Source organism: Pseudorca crassidens, chromosome 12 (genome assembly GCF_039906515.1).
Source record: "Pseudorca crassidens isolate mPseCra1 chromosome 12, mPseCra1.hap1, whole genome shotgun sequence".
NCBI classification, from domain to species: domain Eukaryota; kingdom Metazoa; phylum Chordata; class Mammalia; order Artiodactyla; family Delphinidae; genus Pseudorca; species Pseudorca crassidens.
The window spans coordinates 41,319,807-41,343,515 of NC_090307.1; the positions used below are offsets into that span (position 1 = coordinate 41,319,807).

Here is a 23,709-nt window from a genome sequence, read left to right on the forward strand (position 1 = left end):
GGTGGCTCATGTTCCCACAGGGTCAGGAAAGGCCTGGCTCTCCCACCAGTCTTCGCAGGCTCTCCCACACCCTCTCTTAACCTCTCTCCACCCAACTCCCAAGTGCTCAGCTCTCGTGGGCAGCCTCCCAAAGCTCAGCAGGCACACCCAACACTGTCTTTCTGGTGTGTTCTTCTGCCCTCTGTTCCCATCGCGCCCTCTCCCTGGGGCACATCCTTCACGCTCATGACTTCATCCTTCCTCTTGTGACTCATCCTTGCAACTTCACAGAAATTCAGGTGATTCAGACGCTACTTTCCAGCCCCTATATCTCTCAGTTACTTTAAGCACTTCAAGTCAAACTCTGAAGGAAGCATCTATGTACTTTTAAAGAATAAGAGAAGGGACCAACTACAGTTCAAACTCACAACCTGCCAAATTCCTAGAATGGTTGGTGTGTACTGGGAGGCAGGGGTCAAGACCACACTTTGTGTGGTCTGCGTATTTACAAAAAACTGTTAAAATAAAAATTGAGTAATCTGGGTTTTATCTCTCTTTATTTTTGAGGCTATCCCTCATAGGAGGGTAGTAAATAATGAAACGTCCCAAACATTTGAAAAGAGAAGGCCCGAAATGACACAAAATTAGGCAAATTTGCTCATGAAGAAAGAAAGAATAAAGGCTCTCAATCTGGGACACACAGATGCAGGTCTGAATCCCTGAAAGTATGGGCAAGGTTCTGAGACTGTGTGTATATAAACATTTTGAGCAAAGAGTCTGTAGCTTTCATCATATTTCAAAGGGTCTGAGACTCACATGAGGACTACTGCCTTAGGTCTTAAGCATGAAATGCAATGAAATTATGAGGTAAAGAAAGGTTATCTATTTACATGATAAATATTTTTAAGACACCAACGAGTATATGCTTGCAGTCATTAAGTCCATTACAGAGCACATCTGTTAACTCTGTGTATCTTCACAGTGTGATCTTCACCACAACTTGCAAAGTGTAACCATTCAGTGCCTTCTGCTTCATTCTGTTCAGCTTTTCCATTACAGTTCTTCCAGCATAATTTTTTGATAGCAAGTGTATGACTTTGGCTAAAACAAAGATAGAGAAATCATGAAATGAATGTATGCTATGACTATGAAATATTTTTCTGGGTGCTCACCTGCATATTAATTCAGTTAGTATGCTCTTCCTATTAGTGTTGTTAACATAAATAGAAGTCAAAACCTGACCATGTAATTGTACAGGTTTTAAAATACCATCACTAATATTTTAGCAATTTTATGTTAGCCTTGAAAACATTTTACTTACTGACCAAGGACACCACCAAAAAGAGCAAGAAATAGACAATGCATTTATGTCAAATTTTGCTTTAACCATCAATTTTAACTATTAAAATCAGTCTTTCAGGTAACATTACTAAATGTGTTTCTTTTCTAAAGAATTCCAACTTTACAACATATTCTATATTTGATCTTCTGACATCCCTGTAACTTGAATGGATGCTTATTCTCATTATTTACTGCTGGGTAAGAAAAGATAGTGAAAGATTTAATAAACTACCCAGTGAAAGAACCTTGGTCTCCAATGTGACCTGTAACTGCATGACCCTGGGCAAGATGTTCATATTAACACACTACCCCCAGCCCCCATCCTCATGGCTGACCTAGGATGCTACCAAACATAGATTATTAATAAATCTCTATGAAATATAATATCCTCTATAAATTTAACCGGCAAACTAGTCCTCCAAACCAAAACGGAATAAGGTGAATATGGTGCAAGTTTTAAAGCAGTAAACACTGAAAATAATACCTGAGCTCACAAATTATACTTGCAGACTCTGAGAGTCCCTGTCACCAACGCACTCTCAGGATCAAAAGAATGAAGCATAGCCTCGAAGTGATGAAACACATTTAAAAAAATCAGCACACCAGAACCTAAGTCACCAAATGACTGTGAGCCCTTGCAAGTGGCCACTCTAGAAGGGTCCACACATTCCAACAATGCTGCTGTGCCTCAGTGTTTCCTGAAATTCTCCTAAAGGAAATGCTTCCACACAGACTACGACCTGAGCATTCTCAATGAGAGCTCATCTTCCTTTGAGGATGAATTTGATTACTGAAAGAAGTCAAAAGTCATCTGGATATGAGCTTATAAATAAGATGAAGGTTAAGCTAAAAAAAAAAAAAAAGTGAATGGTCAAAATGAGGAAAACTTTATATAAAAGGTATCATAATTGGCTTTCTTGCATCACTAGTTAGCTAGTTTTGAACACAGTTCCTAAAGAGAAGTTCCAAAAATATTTTAAGTAACAGCAACATCACTGGGATCTCATTTGTTCTGGATTAATATTAAAGTTCTCTCATTTCATTAAAAGAATGATTTGAAGTAGTGACATCACTGAAACAAGAATATATTTAGACTAGTATATATATATAGTACTTTGCTTCCCAGAGAAGTTACTTTGAGGGACAGTACTTATTTGGCTATATATGCTTTGAGATGGTATATTTCGTTTCTTTTCTTTTTTGGTAATGTTCTTTAAATCCAGCGTGTTAACAGGTCACATTTAGAAGACAGGGAGTTCGGGGAGCCAACCTAGAAGGCAGTGTTTGCTTATATTACCTTCGTTTATATATCATTATCAGCAAAACCTTTCATTTGAAAAGTACTCGTAATCTGATAAGTGTAATATTAGCAATCCAAATAATATAAGGTAAGCCAGGAATTAGTTCTTGCAAATCCAAAGTCACCATAATGACTAAAAAACTTTTAAATGAAAAACTCAAATTCTGTACATGTCCCCTGCCCATACTTTCTGAGGGGCTTCTTGCCACTGTTCCACATTCGGGCCACAGAAGTGGTCTGGGTACTAGGCAGAGGCAGAGCAAGCATCATGGGTAGGGCAAAGTGAAAGGAAGGAAAAGAAGAGGAGGGGAGGCCAGGAAGAGAGGAAGTTTCAAGTGCCTGAAACATGGAATTTCATTGGATACCTCTCTCTTCAGTAAGCCAATAGCATGAACTGTTTCAACAGCTAAACCCAGCATCAGAGAGGTGGGAGAGAACCCATGAGGACAGCAGTAATAAAGCAGATCTCATTTTAAATACATTTAAATAAATACAATTATCATGAGCATTAACATGCTTTGCTGGTAAGGAGACAAACTCCCCTGGAAGGTATATCTTGTACAATATGTCTCTCGGCATCAAGCCAATGACCTTCCTCATGATGCTGTTGTTTGGAATTGTATTTGAAGTTATATTTTGGATAGTTTAAATACATGAAGGTTGACGAATCCTAAAACAAATCTAACACAGAATGACATGAATGACTTTTTGAAAGTTTAGTCATTTTTAACTAACGAAATGGGTAAAGAAGTAGATTAAAAAGTGTTCCTTGCTGTCTAAGCAGGCGGATGAGGAGGAGGCTGTAAACAGCAGGTGCTCTGAGCAGCTCAGGTGGCAAAGGCCCACGCCCAGGGCACGAGGCTCAGGAGCACTTACTCTGCCTGAAGGCTGGTCACAGGGCTTTGAGGGGCACTTGACGGTTTACTCCATCTCAGGATATGAGCTAAAGTGTTCAAACACAAGATTCGCCTACCAAACACAATCTATAATATTTCCAAAACACCACCAACATTTTGAATTAAATTTTACTAAGATTCTACTTAGTCAAATTCTGAAACTCATCATTATGAAAATCACTTTCATCTCCAATGCGTTGTCTGTAAACACAGTATCATGCAAACAAGCAATTTGGTCAAATAAACTTTTAAAAAACAAGTGCAATATAGTAATAAACGTCAATCTCAAGAGACTGTCACAAAACACAGAGGTACAAATTAGCAGTAAGCACCATGAAGAGATTTGTGTTTCTCTCCATGCAAATGTGACATAAGATTTGCTGCTAAAGACTCCATGATATCTATCTAATCTGATGGAAGCAAAAACAGGAAGGAAATACCTTTGACTTGTTTCTACACAGTGCCTCCAGTCATTTATTTCTGGAACTTGATCAGTCTTTTTCCAAGAATATAAACAAATCTTTCCACACTCTAATCCTACTGCAACAACGTATCTGTTTTTAAGGGAAGGGAAAGACAGTGATTAATTTAGCATGAACTTCTGTTATCTCCATCATCACCAATCTAAAGTAGTTCTTCAGTGCTCCCAACTGTCTCTGGCTTACAAAGGACTCTGTTTAAAATTCGGGCCCAGGATCCAGTGCGCTGCTCTACCGTGCGCTCACAGAGCCTCCTCTCCATCGAGGATGCTCACAGTTTTACCTCTGCCCTCTGCTGGCAAGGCCCATAAGCCAGTGTTTCCCTGGCTGGCAGCAGAGACCCCTGTTCTACTGAAGATACTTGTTACAGAGAAAGCACCACAGTCCTAAATTTGGTGAAATAAGAACCTTTGAGCCACACTCCCAATCTCTATTTCACCACGCTGAATATCATCAAGCTCTATCAATTTAGCATCTTTTGAGGGGAGTTCCCCCTGGTGGTCCAGTGTTTGGGGCTCTGAGCTTCCACTGTTGGGGGGGCCTGGGTTTGATCCCTGATCTGGGAACTAGGATCCCACAAGCCACGCAGCGCAGCCAAACCAACCAACAAATAAATAAATAAATAGGGGTTGATCAGAAAGATAAGATAAAATAAAATGGTGTTAAAAACAAAAAAGAAATCCTATGAGAAACATAAGCATTATAAAAAAAAATGGTTAACTTGGAAGCTAAGAGAACCCAAAGATGAAAGTATAAGAGGGCTACACATTGAGAAACTAAGTGGTCTTCCTAAAGAAAACATAAGATGAAGCCCCACACAGAGACTGACCTTTGGGAAAGGTTAAGTACTGGGCAGACACTGACGGCAGTCACAGCTCCGCCCACGTCCAGAACGGAGGAGCAGGGGCCGATGCTGTGCTCAGTGGAGTCATCGCTGGAGTCGCACTCACCCCAGACAACCACCTAACACAGACAGATCAAACGCTGTAAAACTTTCTCTTTGCAAGGTTTCTAGCAATGCATTAGAGCGTTTCAATGGCATAGAGGACACTGACATTTTAAAAAATGCATCATTTTCATTTGTGTTCCAGGACTTCTGACCATTTCAAGCATCACAGAGAAGCCACCATGTAGCAGATACATGTCTCTGAGACCTCAACTACCCAACTGTGCTGGTCCAAAGATGACTGCCCCCGCCCAGAGACCAGGTGTGTTTAGCCTGCTCTTTACACTCAGGAAACCAGTTCTGATCCAGTGAGATTCTGTCCACCACGTCCTCAAGGTGCTCGTGCACCACTCCAAGAAATTACCACAAAATGCATGAAACCAACCAAGTCCCTGGCTCTTCTTCTACACCACACACTGCTCATGGAATCAGCTCAGCTCACTCGGGAGGCCCTAACCTTGATGATACACCGCATAAGAAATGAGGCTTTCCTGGAAGCTCATGCCTCAGAAGGGTGTGAATGGTCACAAAGAAATGGAGAGGGAAGTGAGAACGCAGGACCAAAGCAAGATTCTGAGCAGAGGGCTCCGCCCAAGCAAGCAGGAGTGCATTTCTGAGACTGCATGGCGGATGATGCTTTGTCCGTTTCAGCCTTGACCTAACCGTGACAGCCACAGCTGGACCATCTGCTACCGGGCCTGACTGTGGAAGGCAGAAGCAGTCCTGCTGCCTGAGCAGCTAGCAGAGAGTAGGAAGACAAATGCCGGGGAAGAAATGAATAGGCAAATGACAGAAGTAAAGGTCTGAGAGAAAGCACTTCAGAGGCTAACATTTCAGTGTTTCATTGAGTGACAGCATGCTGTGTTAGTCCTCTGCTTCTGTAACTTGTACCATGACTGTGACTGGAGAGGGCAGGAGAGGAGAGGAAACGCTCAAGTGCCTCAGCGCCTCTGGTCTGCAGGAAGTGCAGAAAAAGGAAAGGATGCTTTAAAGAGCATGAAAACAGAGGAAAGACCAGAGGCCAGGGGAACATTTCCCAGAGAACAAGGGCGAGGGTCATGGTCAAGAACCTACTGCTAGCTAACTTGTTCTGATTTTTTTCACAGCTCATGACACACCCAGGCACACACCCCGCCTCCTTCGCTGAATGAAAAGGTAATAATCATTCATTATAGAAAGAATTTTAAATTCCCAAAAGTACGAAAAAGAAAAGCAGAAACTGTCTTTCCCTGTGTCCCTCCACCCACTCCTGCTCTCCTGCTTTCTTAGTCCTGACCCATTTCCTTTACTACTTTTCTCCTACTGGAGCCATCTGATAGTCATGTGTCTGAAGGGACTTCTTCTCCTATTTGATATTTCAGAGACATGTATTATAGAATTTAACAAGTAAGAAAAGCCTTTTTATGTATGCATATGAAAAACACAGAAGGAAATAAATAAACTGATTTTTAAAAGATGTATCAGAAAATTAGGATTATGTGCTTTTTATCCAAACACACCTGTAATATTATTATTTTACATTTGAAAAAATATTAAGTTAAAAAAAATTACCTTTTTGTCCCGACTTCCAGTGAAGAAATACTTGCCATCAGGACTCCAATCACAAGACCAAATAATTCTACTGTGCACAGCAGTGATTTTGTTAGTGAAGGCAAAGAGACTGAAAACTGGGTCTGAAAGAAACACATATGCACCAGTCACAAAGTGGAGAGAGCAGCTTTTTACCTGTTAGAAAGCTATGTTTAAATGCCATATACAACATGTAATTTAACAATCAATTTATATACACAGACTTTTGCAACCAAGGCCAGGCAGCTGATCCCTCACCAGAAGGCTATGTGCATACAGTTATTTTTCTAGTAGGAAATGCTTTTATACTGACTAGTCACTCTCTAGTGACTGATGACAAACATTTTCTGGACACTTAACTAAAAGTTCAATTTATGCTTATGGAAGAAGCCTGATAAAATTTAAACTTACTCAGGAAGTAGCCAGATCTGTGTATTAAGCTATGGGAAAAAAAGACTAATGAACCCTTAAATAATGTAAAAGAAAAAAACGAACTTAAAAAAAATCTCTTCCCTTGCAATATTTTAAGTGTAGGGTAACTAACTTCTAGTCCTCATAGGGACTAAACGTAAAAGACGTAACTGTGTATGGAGGGTAGACTAATGTATCTATTAATCCACAATCCATAAAGATATAGCAAATTAAAGGATTTGTTATTAGTATATCACTTTAACTTTTTTTAAAAAAGTTGCATGTTAGGAAATCACTAGTTGCAAAGAAATCAGTCTGTTACAACATATACTGCTCAGTATGTGTCATAGTCCCTGGTATTCTCTAAAACACAAAAAACCCAAAGGACTAAAAATATCATAAGATCAAATTGCAGTAGGTTTTATCAATGGAAAAATTAAAAACAGGATTAAACAACACAAAGTACTTTAAACGCTCTCTAGATTTTACCTACTCAATGAAAGTGGAAGAGTAAGAATAGGCTACTGCTGCAATCACACGAAGCTTTTTTGCCTTTTCCTTTTTTTTTTCCAATTTATGCCAGATCCAAAGTAGAATGCAGGTAGGTGTGTTAACATTTTGCCCAGGGGTCATGTTATTCACAAATGGATGCCTAAAACACCCCCTCCCAATTATCACTGTGACAGAGGTGGGTAGGTGAATGGTAAAGACAATGGTCCTTCTGAGTTTCATAATTTAACTGTATATTCATTACTCCTGTCCCATAAAATCCTCAGTATATATCATCCATTTGGTTTTATGGTGGCATTCTGTAACCATCTGCAAAATCCAAATTTTCTACATGTAGATTTTTATGTTTCTTTAACTGAGATGTCTGAATACATATCATCCTTACAAGGAAGGTCAAGTCTTCCTCAGTTATCACAAAACTTTGAAAGACTCACAACAACCAGACTCTGCCCTTCACCCTATTATCATTTCTATTTCTCTTTACACAATAGCTGCTCAAAGTAGGTAAATGGACATAACTGTTTCACTAATAATCTTCCCAACCAGCGGCTGTTTTACCTAACTCAGGTGAGATTGTGTCCTGCCTTTTCCACAGTGACCAGGTCCGATCTCTGGAAACAGCTAGTAAGAACTTGTCATCAGGAGAGAAGGCCATCTGTGTGACAGTCAAACTGTGGAAAATTAAATTCTGCACCTGTTTCCAAGATGCAGTGTTCCAAAGAATGATAGCTGCATGCTCTTTCTTAGCTGCCTATAGGACAGAGATGAAACAATAAAGCAATTAAAGTGAAATAAACTGAAAACATTTTTCAAAATAATATATTGTTTCTATGGTATTTTTTATGTATCTGTGTAAAAAATAAAACAACTTCTGAGAAAATACTATAAATACTATAACCAGGTGTAACCTCTGAGAAGAGACAGACTGGAATTAGAAATGATGAATAATTAGAGACTGGCACTGAAATCAGAATTTTAAAAATTGAGTTATATTTAACATATTATATTAGTTTCAGGTGTATGACATAGTGGTTCAATATTTTTATACATTATGAAATGATCACCACAGTAAGTCTAGTTACTATCCATCATCATACAAAGTTGTTACCATATTATTGACTATATCCCCTATGGGTACCTTACATCCCTGTGACTTATTTATTTTATAACTGAAAGTTTATACCTCTTAAACCCCTACTTCAGTCATTCCTCCACCCCGCTGAAAACACCCTGTCTATTCCCTGTACCTATGAATCTGTTTCTGTTTTGTTTGTTCATTTGTTTTGGTTTTTAGATTCCATATATAAATGAAATCATTTGGTGTGTGTCTTTCTCTAACTTATTTACTCATTTCACTTAGCATAATACCCTCCACGTCCATCCATGTTGCCACAAATGGCAAGATTTCATTCCTCTTTTTTAAGGCTGAGTAATATTCCATCACACACACACACACACACACACACACACACACCCCACCCCTTCCTTATCCATTCCTCTATCAATGGGCACTTAGGTTGCTTCCATATCTTGGCTATTGTAAACAATGCTACAATGAACATAGAGGTACATATATCTTTATAAATTAATGTTTTCATTTCCTTTGGATCAACAGCCAAAAGAAGAAGTGCTGGGTCATATGGTATAGTTCTATTTTTAATTTTTTGAGGAACCTCCATACTACTTTAATATTTTACAAAAAGAATACATCTGTGTATTAACTGTGTAATTAGTAGTTTAGAAACTTTCACTTCTGGTCAATATGGAGTAACAGGGACCAGATTTACTCTCTTGTGTGAAAAAAACTAAAAGATCAGACAAAATACACGAAGTAATGGCACTCCAAAATATTAGATATCTGGCAACAAAGAACACTGATACCTAAAAGACAAAATGAATCACAGAGTAGGAAAAAAAGAAAAAAACAATCACTGAACTCTATGACAACGTCAAGCAGCCAAATATAACTATGGTCTGCAAAAGGATAAGAAAAAAATGCTTAAAAAGATAATGGCCAAAAAATTTCCAAATTCAATGAAAACAATAAACCTACAGATCTAAGACGTTCAATAAAACCCAAGCACAAGAAACATGAAGAAAACTACACCAACAGTAATCAAATTGTTTAAAACCACTGAAAAATATAAAATTGCAGTTGGAGGAAAAAAACCCATTACTAAGTAACAAAGAAAAATGACAGTGGGCTTCTCATCCAAAACAATGCAAGTCAGAGGAAAATGGAGCAACATTTTTGAAGTACCTAAGGGAAAACCAACAATTCTTTAGCCACCACTAATACTGTTAAAAAATGAAGGAGAAATAGATCCTTTTCAGACAGGCAAAAAGCTGAAAAAATTCCTGACCAGCAGAACTGCATTATGAGGAATGTTAAGAACGTCCTGTAGGCAGCACGAAAATAATATCTGATGGAAAAAATATTTTTATTATTTAAATATCTTTAGGGATAATTAACTGTTAAAGTATAAATAATAGTGTGGGATTTCTGTGAAGAAGTAAAATGTACAAAAACAATACCACAAAGCAGAAGGAAATGAAAGTATACTTATGTTATCATACACAAATAGTGCAGTATTACTTGATGGTAAACTGTGGTAAATTAAAGATACATAGTATAAAATGTGAAACAACCAATAAAATAACAAAGAGTTATATCTACTAAACAAAACAAAAGAAATAAAATGGAATCATAAAAAGGAATCACTTAATCCAAAATAAGTATAATGGATCAAAGAACAGATAGATCAAATAGAAAACAAATAGCAAGACAACAGGAGTTAATCTATCATATCAATTATTACGTCAAATGCAAATGATCTAATAAGCACCCCTATTAAAATGAAAGATTATCAAGATGAGAAAAACAGCAAGACCCAATTATATGCTGTCTCCAAGAAACCCACTTGAAATAAAAGGAAACAAACAGCTTAAAGTAAAATGATGGAAAAAGATACATAATTCAAGCACTACTCAAAGGAAACCTGGAGTGGCTACACTAACATCAGAGAAAGTAGACTTCAGAGCAGAAAATATTACCAGAAGTAAAGAGTTTCATTGCATAATAAGAAACTAGTCAGTTAATCAAGAGAAAATAACCATCATAAATGTTTAGGATCTAACAACAGAACTTCAAAAATACATAAAGTACAAACTGAAGGAACTATAAGGATTAAAAGACAAGTCCACAATTATAGTTAGAGATTTCAAAATGCCATTCACGATAGAACCAAAAGAATAAAGAAGACAATACTGTCAACCAATGTAATTCGTATTTTCAGAACACTCAACCCAAAATAAACAGAATCCAAATTCTTCTCAAAAGAACATGGAAATTTACCAAGATTAAATATCAAAGGATTGAAGTCATACTGTTTTCTGAACAAAATAAACTTAAATTAGAAATCAATAACAGAAAGATATCTGAAAAACACTCAGTATATGGAAACTAATACATTTCAAAATAACCTAAGTTAAAAAATAAAATCAAAGAGAAATTAGAAAGTGCTTTTAATTGAATGAAAATGAAAACACGACGTATCAAAATTTGCAGAATGCCTCGAAAGCAATACTTAGAGGAAAACTTATAGCACTTAACACCTATATTAGAAAGAAAGATCTAGAATCAATGACCTCAGTTTTAACCTTATTAGAGACAGAAAAAGAAATGAGGACTTCCCTGGTAGTGCAGTGGTTAAGAATCTGCCTGCCAATGCAGAGGACACAGTTCAAGCCCTGGTCCAGGAGGATCCCACATGCCGCGGAGCAACTAAACCTGTGTGCCACACTACTGAGCCTGTGCTCTACAGCCTGTGAGCCACAAATACTGAGCCCACGTGCCACAACTACTGAAGCCTGTGCACCTAGAGCCTGTGCTCCGCAACAAGAGAAGCCACCACAGTGAGAAGCCAGTGCACCACAATGGAGTGTAGCTCCCGTTCGTCGCAACTAGAGAAAGCCCGTATGCAGCAACGAAGACCCAATGCAGCCAAAAGTAAATCAAAATAAATAAAATAAATAAACCGAAAGCTTGTTCTCTGAAAATATTAATAAAATCATAAACTCATTAATTTCCTGGTCAATTCCCAGAATTCGCTCCCACAAAAAAAAAAAAAAAAAGAGGGTATGAGAGAAAAGAGACAAATTGCCAATAACAGGAATAAGAAAGGTAACATCACCAGGGATTCTTCAGGTAATAAAAGGATCAAAAGGGAATACTATGAACAACTTTATGCCAATAAATATGACAAATCAGATAAAAGGGGCAAATTTCCTGAAAGACACAAACCATCAAAGTACACCCACGCAAAATTAGATATCTTGAATGAAATAGCCCTGTATCTATTTAAAAAATTATAGGTAGTTAAAAACCTTCCCACAAAGATAACTCAAGGCCAGTTTGCTTCACTGGGAAATTCTACCAAATATTTAAAAAAGGAAATACCAATTCTTCACAAACTCTTCCAGAAAATTGCAAAGGAGGAAATATTTCTATGAGGCTAATATTACTGTGATACCAAAACCAGATGAAGCCATTACAAGGAAAGAAAACTACACAGCAATGTCTCTCACATACTATATATGAAAGTTTTAAACAAAATTTTAGCAAATTGAATCCAACAATATATAAAAATATAAGAAATCATCAACAAAATGAAAAGGCAACCTACTGAATGGGAGAAAATGTTTGCAAATCATCTGATAAGGGGTTAATATAAAAACTATATAAAGAACACATACATCTGAATAGCAAAATATAAAATTAAAATAAATAAATAAATAAATAATAGGCAAAGAATCTAAATAGACATTTTTCCAAAGAAGACATATACATGGCCAACAGAAACATGAAAAGATGCTCAACATCACTAATCATAAGGGTAATGCAAATCAAAACCACAATGAGATATCACCTTACACCCATTAGAATGGCTATCAACAAAAAGACAAGGAATAAGTGCTGGAGAGGATATGGGGAGAAGGGAACCCTGTGCCTTGCTGGTGGAAATGTAAACTGGTGCAGCCACTATGAAAAACAGTATGGAGGTTCCTCAAAAAATTAAAACTGGAATTAACATATGATCCAGCAATTCCACTTCTGGGTATTTACCCAAAGAAAATAAAAACACTAACTTGAAAAGATATGTGTACCCCCATGTTCACTGCAGCATTATTTATGATAGCCAACATATGGAAACAACCTAAGAGTCCATCAAATGGATAAAGAAAATGGATCAATGGATAAAGAAAACGGACAGACACACACACCATGGTGGAAGAGTATTCAGCCATAAAAAACAATGAGGGCTTCCCTGGTGGCGCAGTGGTTGGGAGTCCGCCTGCCGATGCAGGGGACACAGGTTCGTGCCCCGGTCCGGGAAGGTCCCACGTGCCGCAGAGCGACTGAGCCCGTGAGCCATGGCCGCTAAGCCTGTGCGTCCGGAGCCTGTGCTCCGCAACGGGAGAGGCCACAACAGTGAGAGGCCCGCGTACCGCAAAAAAAAAACCAAAATAAAACAAACAAAAAAAACAATGAAATATTTCCATTTGTGACAACATGGATAGACCTTGTGGGCATTATGCTAAGTGAAATAAGTCAGACAAAGACAAATACTGTACGATCTCACTTATAAGCAGAATCTAAAAACAGCAACAATAAAAAAATCCACCAAGCTCATAGACATACAGAGAATGAATTGGGAGATGCCAGAAGCCAAGACTGGGGGATATATGAAATGGGTGAAGGGAGTCAAAACGTACAAACGTCCAGCTATAAATAACTAAGTCAGGGGGATGTAACATAGAGCACGGTGATTATAGTTAATATTGCACTGCGTATTTGAAAGTTGCTGAAATCTTAAAAGTCCTCAGCACAAGAAAAAAATATTTCTTGTAACTATGTATGATGATGGATGTTAGCTAGACTTATTGTGGTGCTCACTTCACAATGTATACAAATATTGAATCATTATGTTGTACACCTGAAACTAATATAATGTTATGTATGTCAGTTATACCTCAATAAAAAGAATAATTGAAAAAATATATATATATATATAATATAAGCATTCAGGGTTTGGTTCCAGGAATGCAAAGTTGGTTCATCATTTGAAAAATCAATCTATGTAATTCACCATATTAATAAACTAAAATGGGAAAAACATATGATCATGTTAAGAGATAAAGAAAAAACATTTGACAAAACCTAACATCCATTCCTGATAAAAACTCTCTGCAAACTAGGAACCGCAGGGAGATTTTGCAACCTGATAAAGAAGAGCCATGAAAAAAAATCCACAGCAAGCATAACACTTAATGGACAAAACTAAATATTCTGTTGCTGAGATGAGGAATAAGGTGAGGACTTCTGATGTTACAACGTCTAGTCAACATTAACACATCCATATGGGAAAGGAAGAAGAAAAATTTTCTTTATTCACAGGCAACATAAGCATCTATGTGGAAAATCCAATATCTACAATAAAGCTATAAGAAGTAATAAGTTTAGAAAGTTGCAGGATAAAAGACTGATTACAAAAAGCAACTGCATTTCCTTACGTGAGCAATGAACAATCTGACATAAAATATATGAAATAAGGATAAATCTGACAAAATATGTGTAAGACCTGACACTGAAAAGTACAAAATATTCCTGATAATATTAAGATGTTAACACTGGGGAAAATTGGGTAGGAGGTATAATGGTATTCTAGGTACTATCTCTGCAACTTTCGTTAAATATAAAATTATTCCAAGATAAAAGGCTTACTAAAAAAAAACAAACAAAACCCTCAGAGAAATTAAAGATCTAAATAAATGAGAGGCATACTGCATTCATGAGTCAAGACTCAATATTGTTAAAATTCTTCCACAATTAATCTATAGATTCAATGCAATCCCCATCAAAATTCCAGCACATACTTTTGTAGAAACTGTCAAGCTGATTATAAAATTCATGTGGAAAAGTAAAGAACCTAGAATAGCCAAAATACATTTGAAAAGTGAGAAGAGAGTTAGAAGACAATTACTTCCTGGTTTCAAGACACAGTATAAAAAGTTATAGTTGTTAAAGAGACTGTGGCACTGGCATCAAAACAGGAAAGAAAAAAAAAAAGATGAGTAGGACAAAATAAAGTCTAGAAATAGACCCAAACATATATGGACAGCTAATTTTGACAAAGATGCAAAAGGTACGAGGTGAAGGGATAGTCTTTTCAACAAATAATGATGGAACAACTGGATATCCACATGCAAAAAAAATCAACTGTAATATATACTTCATACAACAGGAAGAATTAATAAAAGATGTATCATAGGTCTAAACATAAAACTTAAAATCTATAAAACTCCTAGAACAAAATGCGGCAGAAGAACTTGAGTCAGGCAAAGATTTCTTTCTTTCCTTTTTCTTTTATGGCCACTCTGCACAGCATGCGGGATCTTAGTTCCCTGACCAGGGATCAAACCTGCGCCCCCTGCAGTGGGAGTGTGAAATCTTAACCACTGGACCACCAGGAAGTCCCAGGCAAAGATTTCTTAGATACTACATTAGAAGCACAAACCCAATACAGAAAAAAATTGATAAATTAGACTTCACCAAAACATACAACTTCTGCTCTTTGAAAAACATTGTTAAGAAAATGAAGGAAATGTCACTGGGGAAAACTACCTACATAGCATATATCTGATAAAGTAGTATCCAGTGTATATAAAGAGCTTTTCAAAATTCGGTAATAAGAAAATAATACAATAAAGAACTGGGCAAAAGATTTGACCAGATACTTCATCAAAGAAGACATACAGTTGGAAAATTAGCACATGAAAAGCTGTTCAACATCATTAATCATTACGGAAATGCAAATTACAGGCACAATGAGATATTACAAAACTATCAGAATGGCTAATGTTAAAAAGATTGACAATACCACGCACTGGTGAGGGCGTGGAGCAACTGCAACTCTCATATATTGCTAGTGGGATTGTAAAATGGTACAGCCACTTTGGAAAATAGTTTGTCAATTTCTTAAAAATTTACATATACATCTACCATATATCCAGCAATTCCACTCATATGTATTTACTCAAGAGAAATGAAAGCATATATCCATGCAAAGACTTGTATACAAATATTCATAACTGCTTTATTAATAAAAGCCAAAAACTGGAAATCACCCAAATGTCCATTAATAAGTGTATGGATCAACAAATTGTAGTATATCTGTAAAAGGGAAGACTATGCAGAAAAAAAATGAGCATCTGATACATGGAACAACATGGATGAATCTCAAATTATTATGCTAAATGAAAAAAGCCAGATGAAAAAGAGTGCATACTATGTGACTCCATTCATACAAAAATTTAGAAAATGTAAACTACTCTATCATGATAAAAAGCAGATTAGTGGTTTACTAGGGATGGGGCAGAGGAAATTTGGGGGGCTGATGGTATGTTCACTATCTTGATATGTAGTGATGATTTCACAGGTATAAACATATGTCAAAATTTATCAAATTGTTCACTTTCAACATGCAGTTGACAGCATGCTAATGACACCTAAATAAAGCAGCTAAAAATGTTAGTTCAAAAAAGAAATGCACATACTTGCTACAAGTGAGCCAACTTGAAAAGGAGAAAATAATTATGTGATTGACAGTGCCCTAAGACACAAATTAGCTGCTCAGTAGAAGCACAGTTATTCTTGCTACTTAGCCCTATTCTTTCCAAAGGGCCTTGTATTAACAGAAGGAAGTACCACCCTCTCAGTACCACCCTCACAAAGAGGACAACAAACAAGGGGGTGGGGCAGAAGGAGCACAACAATTATTTCCTAGGATGTCCCTCAATACAGGCCAGTAGCAAGAAACCACAGCAAGAGCAGGGACAAAAAACAAACATACCAAAAAACCCCCAAAACAAAACAACCCCATAGGGGCCCATCCAGGTGGGCAGCTCTCATCATCATGCTTAAAACAGATAAATAAATTAATTTTCTTGGTGTTTTAATAAATAAATTTTAGGAAACTTAGGGGAATGTGTAGGTCTCAGACCTATCACACAATCCTCCACAGTATATAAATACTGAATAGCAAGTTCAAGATCATTCTCCCAGGCAGATGTCTGAGATGCACTATTCCGCAGTGTCACGTGCTGGTGGCTCACTGAGCTGGCCACCATCCTGCCTCACCGTGGCAAGGGCCAAGGGACTCTACTCACTTAGGTCAGCACCCACAGTGTCCTCAAGAGATGGTCAGATGGCATACATGGTGCAGGGTTTCACCTTCTCATTCCCCTCTGTCTCCTGGACTCCCATTACTAAAAATTTATGCTACCACATTTTTAGCTCTCATTTTAAGATACCTGATTAAATAGTTTCTGAGTAGGGGCATAAATTGGCTCAAACCAAGTATTTAAGAACAAAAATGTGCAGCTGAAACAGATTTAAAAGGCAACTGCAAGCTTCTGATGGGACAGAATGGAAAAGAGACTGAGAAAGCAAGATTCAGAAAAATCAGGCACCTGTGGCCTTTCATGTCAAATTCTGCCTCCATCATTACTAAGCTTGCAGGAGCCTGATGACTCAAATAACCTGTGACCAAGTAGAATAAAAAAGTAAAATGCCCTACCTTACAAGCTGAGGCAAGCAGTGTCTTTGAATTGCTACAAGCAACACAAAATATTTCATAACCATGTCCGTATCTAAAATTTAAAAAGAGAAAATGGATGACCCCTATAAGTAGGTAATTAGTAAATGTACCTATTCTTGTGCTGCAAAATTTTTAAATGAGAGAAGAAATCAATCTCTCCAGCTAGCACACAGTTCTTTTAAGAAACATTGTACTTTTGTCTGGTAAATATTTGGGGTAAAAGCAGAGACTGGAGAAAAATGCCTACTTCCTAGTAGTAATACAACTTATTCAAACAACTAGATTAAAATACAAGTTTTCACCGCCAGCCAGCCACTACCATAAATAACAAACCATAGAAAGGTCCTGATAGGGAAACACTGTAGGAAAAAAAAGACCAAGAGAATAACAAAACTTAAAATTTTTTTTAAAAAGGAAAAAAAATAGTGTTATGACTCTACTTTAAAAATCACGACCAATAAATCTAGTAAATATAATACATAGCAATATAAATATCTATGTGAAGTTTGATTTTCACCCCTTATGAAGGCCATCAAGAGATGTTTACAGCAGGAGGGAAAATGTAGGTAAGAGGAAAGCAAAGGAGAAAATCAAATTGGTTAGGAAGGGGGCATCACAAGTTACGATCGAATCAGACTAAAGAGCTAAGTACAATTTAACTTACAGTTTTTGAACTTCAGGCCACAAAGTATTTTGCAGAAGATGATCCTCAGTGGGAGGTTCTACAATAAATTTATAGCACTGCAATTAATTTTTCCACTTTCATGCAGATAAACAAGTGAATTCTGCAGCACTTATTTAGGTCAGTGGTGACAGACCCCACACTATGTGTACTGTACTAATGATTCTAGCGAACCATCTTTTTGCCTTTTCTTACCAGTAAGTATGGAGGGTTGAAAGGCCACCTGGTGATATTCGAAACCACTACTAGTTAACAGCTCCTCTTCATCAGAAGGCTGAGAAGCTATATCTCCTAGTTTAAAACAAACATCAACATCATGAATGTAGTCACCAACTTTATGTCTCCTGGACATGTCCCAATATTAAGGCCACTAGTTAGAAAATAGTGGTACCTGAAGGCAGTGTAATTCAACGCTGTATCCGCGTGATGGCAAAGCCAAGGGTATTTCCACTACTCTGGTATTTTCCAAATGCGCTCCTTAGAGCACTGGTCAATTCCATAGATTCCTTCCTTTTCCTTTGACCTAATGCTTCCCAAACTTTTTAAACTGTGGAACACATTTTTCAAGCTATCCACATTAGCATCTGTGGTTGTGAGTGCTCCATGAAATACTCTTTGTAAAAGCAGCACCTATTTCAGGGTCTGCACGTGTACACAGAGTAGTTACCATGAAATAGCTGATAGAAGAGAGATGCATGTACTGTGATTTTTAAAAATAATAAATCACCTGTAATGAACATTAGGTACATAATATACAAATGTGTAACTAGGTTTTAAGCACCACTATAGGTTCAGTAATTTTGGAGATGAAAGCCTTACCCTGAAAGACAGCTTTATTTGATAATCCCAAAGCAGGGACGGTAGCTCCTTCTGGAAGATCACCATCTTGCTGGAATAAAAAGTATGATACGTGTTTTAAATGCTAAAAGTTACTGTCACCTCAGTCACTATTAAAAAATGTTATGCTCACAAATGCTGAGAAGCAGTGTAAAGACCATTTTACCATTCTGTGTAGATATCTGCCCACACTTCCATTTCCTGCACTGAGAGATGCAATACTAAGCAATCACTCTCCAGCAGAGAGGCTCCAGCTAATCCCCAGCCCCAACCCAATCCATAAAGTCGGGCATCCTCTCATCCACAAGCTCATCGAACCCTGACAGCTCAATGGGTGTCAGGGTGTGACAAGGAAAGCACTGTGCTGGCTTCTAGCAAAGAATGGGCTGAGAATGGAAGGCCTGGAGCTTTATTTCCAAGAGTCTCACAGGCACATCCCTGGTGATGCTCATATAAACACACGTTTCCCAGGAAGGCACATAGCATTTTCATTAAACATATTTAAAATTTTGAATACTTTAAAACCTTGTAACAGAGTGCCCTTTGAAGTGGCAATAATCTGCTTATATCCTACAATATCAATTAAATTATTACATATGAAACAAATGCTAACCATCAAAATTGGCACATGTCCATAAGCTAAGAGCATTTCTTACAATTTAAATTTTAATACAGGGGCTGGAACTGAACACAAACATGAGCTATGGGAATTTAAACCATCACCAAGAATAGGTACCTGAAATGCAGGATGCTTTATTTTAGAAAACAAGAAAAATAAAACACCATGGAAAAAAGCAATAAGAGGCATTCCTATATATCCCAACATTTAGTATGGGAACAAACCCAAAAAGCAGCAAGAGGCTTTCCAGTCTACAGGATTCCTGTATCTTAGGACACAGAATTGAATATACACCTGGGACTAGCCTCTTATGGAATCCTAAAACCACATTTCAATCCCTAGAATTGTCAGATCCTCAAACCAACTTGCCCTCCACCACCATATGCTCAGCACGGTATAATAACCAGTCGAGGCCTCCCTTTTGATCTTGTTCCACTGTCCATTAGCATTAGAAACAGCATAACAGAATCTTTCATCTCCTTTACCTAATCAAGAGAGCCTGTGGCCTGAGGCGCCCATGATACACTCCAAGAAACATAGTTGGACATTTCTTTTAAAATGACTCTTACTTTCTTCTCCAGTCTTACCCAGACTGGTGCTAGTGTCCCTGCCTTCAAAGTCTCTGGGCTCAAAGGTATCCTGCTCCCACATAACTCTTCGCCCCAAAGTGCTTTTCATCACTTTCTTTGTTTAGGGACCTCCGCTGGTACCAGAGTCTGAACTATGCCTGCCTCCCAAGATCCTCCACCATTTGACTTTGCCCCAGCCCCTCCATTTCCCTCTATATACTCTTCATTCAAGCAGCTCTGGCCACCCCACTGCTCTCTGTCCTTCCATCTGCCTATCAAAACTGTACTCATCCTTTTCAAGATCAGAAGCAAATTCATGACCCAACTCTAAGTACTGCAACGGACTGTATGACGTGCACTTCTGTGTAACACAACTACCTTCCTACTTACTTTCCCTTCCTTCATAACTGGTTACTTTATAATGTTTATAACCTATGTATTTTTGTAAGTGCTCAAATCTTTTGTAGAAAGGGGGTATAAACAAACATTAATAAAAACTTACCCTTTCAAAACTCAAATGAAGCCCCATTTTCTCATTACTCTACTACAGCGACCACTTCCTCCTATGAAAATTACTTTAGTCACAAGATTTAGCAATTAACTGGTTTCATCTAATAATTACAGGTACATTAGTTCCATTGTCCACTACCCCTAATCTACATCTAGATGGTAATCTCCTTGAAAATATGACCCATCTATTATGCTTTGTTTTATCGTAGTTACCAAGCACAGTGAAGACGCAGAGTATTCGTGCCTTAATTTAACATTTTAATTCTTTACAGTCTCTTGGGCTTAACTGTTACAAAATTTCTTATATTAATATTTAAATTACTGCCTGCCACAGTGCACACAAAAGTTTGTCAAGCCAATAATAAAATGATTTGACTTTCTTTCTACCCATATACTCCATTTACAGCCTTAAGTGAAACTTTCTAAAATTTTCTTTTTTTTTTTTTTTTTTTCCGGTACGCAGGCCTCTCCCGTTGCAGAGCACAGGCTCCGGACGCGCAGGCTCAGCAGCCATGGCTCACGGGCCCAGCTGCTCCGCGGCATGTGGGATCTTCCCGGACCAGGACATGATCCCGTGTCCCCTGCATCGGCAGGCGGACTCTCAACCACTGCACCACCAGGGAAGCCCTAAAATTTTATATGAAGGGTTAACTAGATCTAGTTAAAACATTTAGAGGAATACTCACATTACAAAGTACGTGATTCAGTGACTGGCCCGTAATGGCACAAAAATTTTCCACAAAAATTCGAGGTGCAGAAAATACTCGAAGAACTTTTTCATCCGCTCCAGATACAAACTGAAACCTACTGATCATTGCCAAACATTTCAGGTCATATCCATGTATCTGAGGCCTTGCAATTTCATGCCAGGTCACCTGGGTATCAAAATAAGATAAACAAAAATGATCACACGTTTCAAAAACTGAATTCTTTTCAACAAGCAAAATACCAGACACAAAATCATTCATTATGCCATGGAAATGTGACCATGGGGCAGATTCATCCAAGTTGTTCTGTTTATCAACAGATCAATACTTTTTATTGCTGAGTAGTATTCCCTTGTACAGCTATACCACAACTTGTTGATCTATTCACCTACTTACAGACATTTGGGTTGTTTTCCAGTTTTTGTCTTACTAGAAAAAGTCACAAATTTTCGTGTATTAAGTCTTTGCATGAATATATTTCTCTTGGGTAAATATTACCTATGGGTATAATAACTGGATGATGTGGATGTATATTTAAATTTTTAAGAAACTGCCAAATGATGTCCCAAAGTGGCTGTCCAGTTTAGAATCCCACCAGCAGTGTATGAGAGATCCAGCTGCCCACACCCTCCCTCATCAACACTAGTGCAGTCAGCCTTTCAACTGTAATCATTCTAATAGGGGTGCCATGGTATCTCATTGTAGCTTTAATGTGCATTTCCCTAATGACTAATGGTATTGAGAATCTTTTCCTGTTCTTATTTTCCATCCATACATCTTCTTTGGATAAACATCTTTTGCCCCTTTTTAAAAAATGGATTGTTTTCTTATTACTGAGTTCCAAAAAATTCTTTATATACTCTAGATAAAAATCTTTATCAGGTATGTGTTTTATAAATACTTTCTCCCAGTTTGTGACTTCTCATTCTCCTGACAATGTCTTTCAAAGAGCAGAATTTCACATTTTGGTAAAGTCTGATTTATTGATTTTTTTTTAAAGGATCATGAATAAACAACAACTGAGTTATACTGATAACAAATTACCAAGAGCCACAGAAAACCACTCCAAAATTATTTGCCTTGTTTTTTACTTGACTATAGTGTTGTTCCCAATGTCCTCAACTCTACCAATTTTAATCTACCACATGCTGCTGAAGCAGAAATGTCAGTGGCCAATTTCATTAGCTTCATAGACTGACCCAGAGTCAGTTCCATGAATTTTTATCAGAAACTGAAGCTGACTATAGTTTCTCTGAGTATACAGTTCAATGGTTTATCAGTGGTAAAGTTTTATTGCGGTTTTTTAAAGCTCAGGGCCAAGCCTGAAAAGTTCCTTGAACAAAAACTGGCCTCGACCACTATTATTTAACACTATATGATGTTAGAAATTAGCTTTTACTTCAGACTTGATAGTGTTTCTTTCTTTTTTTGGCTGCGCCACGCGGTCTGTGGAATCCTAGTTCCTTGACCAGGGACCGAACCCAAACCCGAGCCCTCGGCAGTGAAAATACAGAGTCTCAGCCATTGGACCATCAGGGAATTCCCTTGTCAGTGTTTCCTAATGAGTTAAATCTAAAATTACAAGGTATCATGAGAACTTTTATGTGGAACTGAAGTAAACACATTTTGACAGCTAACATTTTAATTGTTTGAATTACAAAGAATATGTGAATGCTTAAGTTTCCTTTAACTGAAATACAGTTGAAATAAAATGTAGTGTTATGTTAGTTTCAGGTGTGTAACATAGTGACTCGACATTTAAATACATTACAAAATCGTCAACCATGGTAAGTCTAGTAACCACCTGTCCCCATACAAAGTTATTACAGCATTATTCACCATATTCCTTATGCTGTATATCACACTCTTGTGACTTATTTATAACTGGAAGTTTGTGCCTCTTAATCCCTTCACCTATTTCACCTGGCTTCAAACCTCTGGCAAACACCCGTTTTTTTTCTTTGCATCTATAAGTCTGTTTTCACTTTGTTTGTTTGTTTTGTTTTTTAGACTCCACATATTAGATCATAAGGTATTTGTCTTTCTCTATCTGACTTATTTCACTCAGCACAATATCCTCCAGATCCATGTTGTGATAAATGGCAAGACTTCATTTTTTTTTCCATTTTTAAAAATTTTTTATTTTTTAATTTTATTGAAGTAGTTGATCTACAATGTTGTATTAATTTCTGCTGTACAGCAAAGTGACTCAGTTGTGCATATATTTCAGACTTCATTTTTTTAATAGCTGAGTAATATTCCATTGCCTATATACCACATCTTCTTCATCTACTCATCAATGGACACTTAGCTGCTTCCATATCTTGGCTATTATAAATAACGCTTCAATAAACAAAGAGGTGAATATATTTTTTCTAATTAGTGTTTTTGTTTTCTTCAAGTAAATACCCAGAAGTGAGACTGCTAGATCATGGGGTGGTTCTATTTTTAATATTCTGAGAAACCTCAATAACATTTTCCACAGTGGCTGCACCAAACTTACATTCCCACCAACAGTGCAGGAGGACTCCTATTCTCCACCTCCTGGCCAACAGTCATTATTTGTTATCTATTTGATGATGGCCATTCTGACAGGTGTGAGGTGGTAACTCATTGTGGTTTTGATTTGCATTTCCCTGATGATTAGTGATGCTGAGCATCTTTTCATGGGTCTGTTGGCCATCTGTATGTCTTC

The 23,709-nt window shown here is 37.4% G+C and overlaps 1 protein-coding gene across 3 annotated transcripts in view; it reads right to left on the reverse strand.

The window, feature by feature from the left end:
• Positions 1 to 517: 517 nt before the first annotated feature.
• The window catches only part of ELP2 (elongator acetyltransferase complex subunit 2), a 44,013-nt gene continuing 20,821 nt past the window's right edge, over positions 518 to 23,709 (reverse strand). For all 3 annotated transcript variants that reach the window (XM_067699315.1, XM_067699314.1, XM_067699316.1), the window contains 10 exons: positions 20,994 to 21,182; positions 18,592 to 18,661; positions 17,968 to 18,063; positions 17,755 to 17,812; positions 17,070 to 17,142; positions 7,990 to 8,182; positions 6,493 to 6,614; positions 4,825 to 4,958; positions 3,957 to 4,070; positions 518 to 1,080 (listed from right to left, as the gene is read on the reverse strand). In XM_067699315.1, coding sequence (XP_067555416.1) covers positions 924 to 1,080; positions 3,957 to 4,070; positions 4,825 to 4,958; positions 6,493 to 6,614; positions 7,990 to 8,182; positions 17,070 to 17,142; positions 17,755 to 17,812; positions 17,968 to 18,063; positions 18,592 to 18,661; positions 20,994 to 21,182 — 1,206 coding nt within the window. In that variant the 3' untranslated portion in view covers positions 518 to 923. The remainder of the gene's footprint in view (positions 1,081 to 3,956; positions 4,071 to 4,824; positions 4,959 to 6,492; positions 6,615 to 7,989; positions 8,183 to 17,069; positions 17,143 to 17,754; positions 17,813 to 17,967; positions 18,064 to 18,591; positions 18,662 to 20,993; positions 21,183 to 23,709) is intronic.